We start from the raw sequence: 5,906 nt of genomic DNA on the forward strand, positions 1-5,906 counted from the left end.
TCTTTTTATTATCGTATAACTGCTTTGGTGATTATTTTATAATATGGTGTGGAATTAAATAAAAAAGTATTTTAATAGTTAATGGAAAAGATGGTAGAAGGAAATCGGAGATAAGAAATGAAAAAACGTATTACTTTCACAGTTTAATTGCAATTTATTCGCCAAAAATAAATACTTTACGCTTTAAGCACAGCCGTACAAATAAGGCCTTACAGAAATCTCTTGTATGTACAAAGGACAATAAAACAATTGCATATTGTATGACAATTATATACTTTATAAATAACTATATGTTAAAAAAAAGCTTTAAAGACAATCATCTTTTGGTGCAAAGAAATAAAATAATAATTTTCATATCTCAGAATAATAATTCAACTTTAAAATAAAATCTATTGAAATATCTGAATGCTGTAAGTTGAGATCTTTAAAATACAATTTTAATACTTTACATATGAATTGACAGTTATATTAAGTTAAAAAAAAATACAAAAGAAACACTTGTAAAGATGAGGTCACTATGTAATTAAATGCTTACTCAGATAATGCTTAAAATAATTTAAAAGTTGTCTTTTTTATTTAAAAAAAAATAATAATTATATAAACAAAGCGACAATAACACTTATAATACTTAGAAATGCACATGTTTATTAACTCTTACATTATGATTACAGTTACTATTCATTTAATTTTTCATGTTCTTATTTATTCTTTTTTCATAATAAAAAACTGTATGGAGTCACAGTTTAGAATGTTTACCTTCCGATATAATATAGATTATTGTTAAATAATAGATTTTTTAGACATATTTAGCTAGCGACCACAACGCGGCTTCGCCCGCTTAAAATATTTGTTATATTATAGCCAAATTATAAATTGTAGTATATATGTTATACTGATAAGCTATATATTACTGTCAAGTTATATCTAAATCCGTTCAGTAGTTTTTATGATAGTGGAACAAGCATCCATTAACATAATATTAGTAGGAAGGAAGTATTATATACAAGTATTATATATCATTTTATTAAGGAAAGATTTTACAATTAGATGTAGTATTGCAAAAATTAAATGAGCTCCAAAATCGTCTTAACAGTTGGAACATTATATATAATATTAAAGTTGATGACATTATTTTATTTAAAATAAAAACATCTTCGAAAATATTTTTTGTACTTTTTCTTGACTTAGTCATGTTTATTTATTTTTAGACTTGTGTGTGTTATAAAACAAAACTTTTTTTTTATTTATGAATAAATTAATATTCCATGTACATTGTTAGTAATTTTAAGTGACTTTTTAAAAGGTAGAAAGCTGAAAAAACAGAAAAGTATCCCTTATACAGCAAGGTAGGCAGAGGGAACCTAGTGCCTGGCACTCTCTTCTGTCTGAATTTCAGACATTGTATTTTCGGTTTTGGGAGACAACGACGCGCTTAATCTCTTATTCCCACGAATGGGATCGAACCCAATACCATCGTGCTAATGTACCTCAATATGTGTACTCTTTGACCAAAACTATATTTATGTTGGGTTGAAAAAGAGTATTTATTGCATAAATACGTTGTTACTAATTTAGCAGTTGATGTATACAAAGCAGAATAAAAAAATATATTTGTGATAACTTTAATTCCTTCTTGAAACCTTCGATTCCTATAATCAGTTTGTCATTTAAACTTAATATAAATAAAATAAATAGAAATTAAAAATCAAGTTTCCGTATCGCGAAGAACTGTTTCATGACGTCATCGGTGACTTTGGCCCTTCGAGCCTGATAATCTTGGATAATTGGTGTGATAGTATCTATAGCGATTTTCTTCATCTCCCCTGATAACATTCCACCAGATTCGTATAATTTCTTTATCTGTAACAAAAAGGTAATCAATGTTTAAGGAATGAGAATATTTAGTACAGAATATTGCTTAAAATAAAAATACTTTATTACTAAAACAGACAGACAGAGATCTTTTTTAAGCAAATAAAGCTTTTGTTAGAAACCTCAATTCTTCTAATTGCAATAGAAAATGTACAATGCCTGTTTGCAGGTTTAGATTGACACTATTAAATATATTTCTGTGGTCCCTCTTGGTGCAGCGACACAGCGTCGCGACTCCGCATAAATGAAATGATATAGGTTCGATTCCAACCCAAGTAGATGAATTATTTTCATTTACTAATTCCGGTAACAAGACAAAGCGCGGCGTTGAGACGGCAGCGTATAATATTTTATGTTCCTGCAAATCTAAATTTTGCGAATTGTTTAAATCTTTCATTCATTCATAGATTTTTTACTTCAATTCAACTTGTAATGCTTGAAAAAAAACGTAACTTTCCATATCAATATTGAGATACTTACTAAATATTGAGATGAAAATATAGATATTTTTATTTTTATACAAAATAAGAAATAATTTTAAATAATCAAAGTATAATTTTACCTCTGCCAAACGGTCATCATCTTCTAAGAAGAACGTTAAGTACTTGAACGAGATATCAACATCAGAGTTGCCTCCCTTTTCCCTGTGCTCTTCAACAGTAGCTTGTCCGCCCGAAAACGCGTACTTGTTTATCTATTTAAGATATACATATAATTTTAAATCTTTGTTTTTTTAAAGGCCGTCGTGGCGCAGTAGTAAAAACGTATGAATGTTTACATTCCGTGGTGGATTCCCATTCGGGACCATGAATTATTATTTATTAATATTCTCATTTCTTCACTCTGGTAACAAGGCAAAGCAAAGCATTGAGTTCTGCCCTTGACACACAATGTCTCGAAAAATCAGCTGAAAGAAGGAAACGGAGTGTCCTGAGACTAGGTTTCCTCTGCCTACCCTGGTATGTATGGAAAAAAAAAAGAAGAAAATCATTTATAGTTACTTTAATTTAACTTACTGACCTTATTCTTAATCTGCTTAGGAGTATCATTCAAAAATATAGACGCATTAGGATCACTAGCTGACATTTTGTTCTGAGCCCCTTGTAACGCTGGTAGGAAGGTAGCATGTAACAATGCTGGCTTGGGCAACTTGAGACGCGCCGCGACGTCTCTAGTCATACGGAAGTATGGGTCTTGGTCTATAGCGCATGGTACTAAGCAGGGAACCTGAAAAAAAAACAAGTGGTAAATATTGTTGTATGGTATAATATTTTTATTCTCTCGGAGTGGATCACGCATATAGCGGGGGATAGATGAAACCTATTATTCGACACTCAGTTCCCAACTGTCCGCTTGTTTCGAGACATGGCATATTGAGAGGCGGTAGCCAGCGCAGCGCTTGTCGTGTTGCAGAGAGGAGAGGGGAAAAGAAAATGGAAATAATGACTATTCTCTCAAATGGAAATCCCCGATCCAAGTGGAATCTACAACCGTCGCGCATATTAATAATAATATATAATGTAAAACTCCTGACACTAAAATGTAAACAAACAACTAGAGAGATCTGATGAATGATGGCTAAGAACACTCTTCATTAAGTCACCTTTCCAAACTGATTAACAAACTTAAGTAAAATATAATTGGAAATATAATCACAGTACTTACAATTTTATTTTCAAATATGAATGGAAATGTTGTAGAGAAGGCAGGTGCAGCTTCAATGGAGGGGAAGGTTATTTTACCAATCACATCAGAGTCACCAAATCCAAAAATCCCTTTCACTTGGTTAAAGGTTACACATCTCTGTATCCGCAACATATTTTGGTAGAATGCTGGACACTGGCTAGAAATAAATAAATTAATTAAAAATAAAAGAGTACCTCCACACTTTTTATATAACAGGGTAGGCAGGGGGAACCTAGTGTTAAGAATTTGGGCATTCTCTGCCCAATTTTCATGTTAAGATTATATTTATCTACCCTCAGAGTAGAATAGAACCCACAGTCAGACACTGTCTCACTAAGCCTCAAGGTATGAGTAAACCTTTATATTTTTACTATTAAAGCAAATTTTTATTGTTTAAAATATGGTTTTAAACTTTAAAAATATTACTTGTCTATTACTAACATTCAACACACTTACCCAATAAAATCTAGATCATTAAAAATGAATGTGTTTGAGGGGTCAAATCCAACAGCAATTATATCTTTAGCATTATTATAAGCCATCTGCCTGGCATCTTCTATTTTAATGTCACGCCACATAACTTTCTCATCATCAGTAAGCTGAATGATTAATGGAACATTGAAAACTTCCTGTAGCCATCTGAAATTTAATTACATATGTAAACATTAACACATTTAATTTAGGCTTGTAACAACACAGTCATACACCAAACACAAATTCTTTGGTCAGCTTTCTGATTAAATAGCTGACCTTCCCTTTCTAAATTTTAATTACATGAATAATAAAAATAAACATAAGAGAAATCATTCATCAATACCAATGTTTATGTAGGTACAAATGACATTGAAAATGATTCTAAGAAAATTAAAAATATTATTACAAAATGAATCAATAATTTCTATCATTTCTGTTACATAAGTATTGAGTATATTTCAAATAGTATGTAAATTCAATATTCAATCAAATGAGATAAAATTACCTGAGTAGCCTTTATATTAAATAATAGTTATTGCAAGTCCAAATTTAATAAAAAATATGTTTATATAGTAAACTCACTTTGTAAACATGAAAGGTATCATATGACCAATGTGCATACTGTCAGATGATGGTCCTCTTCCAGTATATAAGTAGAATTTTTTACCTGATTCTACCAGATTTAAAATGCTGTGAATGTCTCTATGAGAGAAGAATATGCCGCGTCTGAGGAAATGGTGAGCTGGAAGTTACCATGTATTAGCAATTAGAATGGAGATATTTATAATTAGTATATATTAGTATTTTTTTCCTTAATGCAACAACAAACCTTTTTTCCCTGTAACTCTTTCAAATTTTGCAATAACTTCATCATCAATTTTCTGACTTCCAAACCTTTCTGTAAATAGTATATTAAAATATTATTGTAGGAATTATAATACTATAATTATATGTGTTTATTGCTATCTGTACTTATTAAAATACTTACTTATTAATTTATCATAATCAATTCCAGTTTGTGACTTTCCAGCTACATTCCATGGATCAACCACATCATCTTCTTCATTAATAGTCAGGTTTTCTACTTGTTCTTCTGTCATGGTTTATGCTGCAAAGCACACAAAATATTATAGATTAAATACATAAACAAAAATTGATATTTAGGCAAGTAATTTATTTGAATAAAGTATTGTGAATATAGTCTGTAAGTAGTAATAAATAATGGTTACCTATATAGTCTTACACTTTAAATTATTTATTTTATAATTGTTTATTGAGGCAATTCTTTCCCAAAAAATACTTTAAACGAGGTTATTCGGCAAAAATTGTCAAAATGCTGTAATACTTTGCCTTTGTCACATCATAAATGTCAAAAAACTCGTAGTACCAAGTGGCAACTAGGTATGCTCTTCTTGGTCCGATCAAATCGAGTTGTCAAAGAAATCGATCAATTTTATAAATACGTTCAGAGCTTTATTAAATTTAATTATGTATCTGTAGCCAACCATTATAATTTTAGTCAATGTTGACTTTATCTTTAAAAATCTGACTATGAATTCTAATAGATTAACTTCCCCACTTTGTAAATTCCACAATGTCTGCCATTTATAAAAAGTTTTTATCGATTTAACAATGATTTCGTCTTTTTTTTGATTTTGATACATCACTAGGGAACTGAAAACAGACACAATACTTAAATACCAATTATATTAAATATTTATGAAACTGTATTTTATCTTATGATTATATCTATTTTAAGAATTTGTTACGTAAATAAAATAAAAATTTCGTATTTTTTTAATAAACCTTCTTAGGTTTCTGTGGTATGATTATAAAACAACAACACTTTTATTTTTACTGCTTACCACTGGCTA

At 29.8% G+C, this 5,906-nt stretch overlaps 1 protein-coding gene across 1 annotated transcript; it reads right to left on the bottom strand.

The window, feature by feature from the left end:
* Positions 1–130: 130 nt before the first annotated feature.
* TrpRS (Tryptophanyl-tRNA synthetase) lies at positions 131–5,409 on the bottom strand. The gene is made up of 9 exons (XM_085189101.1): positions 5,262–5,409; positions 5,021–5,140; positions 4,862–4,930; positions 4,615–4,774; positions 4,015–4,197; positions 3,538–3,715; positions 2,893–3,099; positions 2,435–2,566; positions 131–1,860 (listed from the first exon to the last, which is right to left on the bottom strand). Exons 2-9 carry the CDS (start codon positions 5,130–5,132, stop codon positions 1,699–1,701), a joined length of 1,203 nt encoding a protein of 400 aa, XP_085045227.1. The 5' UTR covers positions 5,133–5,140; positions 5,262–5,409; the 3' UTR covers positions 131–1,698.
* Between the last annotated feature and the right edge of the window lie 497 nt (positions 5,410–5,906).

Source organism: Heliconius melpomene, chromosome 8, assembly GCF_056956725.1.
Source record: "Heliconius melpomene rosina isolate 202511_hmr_F chromosome 8, ASM5695672v1, whole genome shotgun sequence".
Classification (NCBI taxonomy): Eukaryota; Metazoa; Arthropoda; class Insecta; order Lepidoptera; family Nymphalidae; genus Heliconius; species Heliconius melpomene.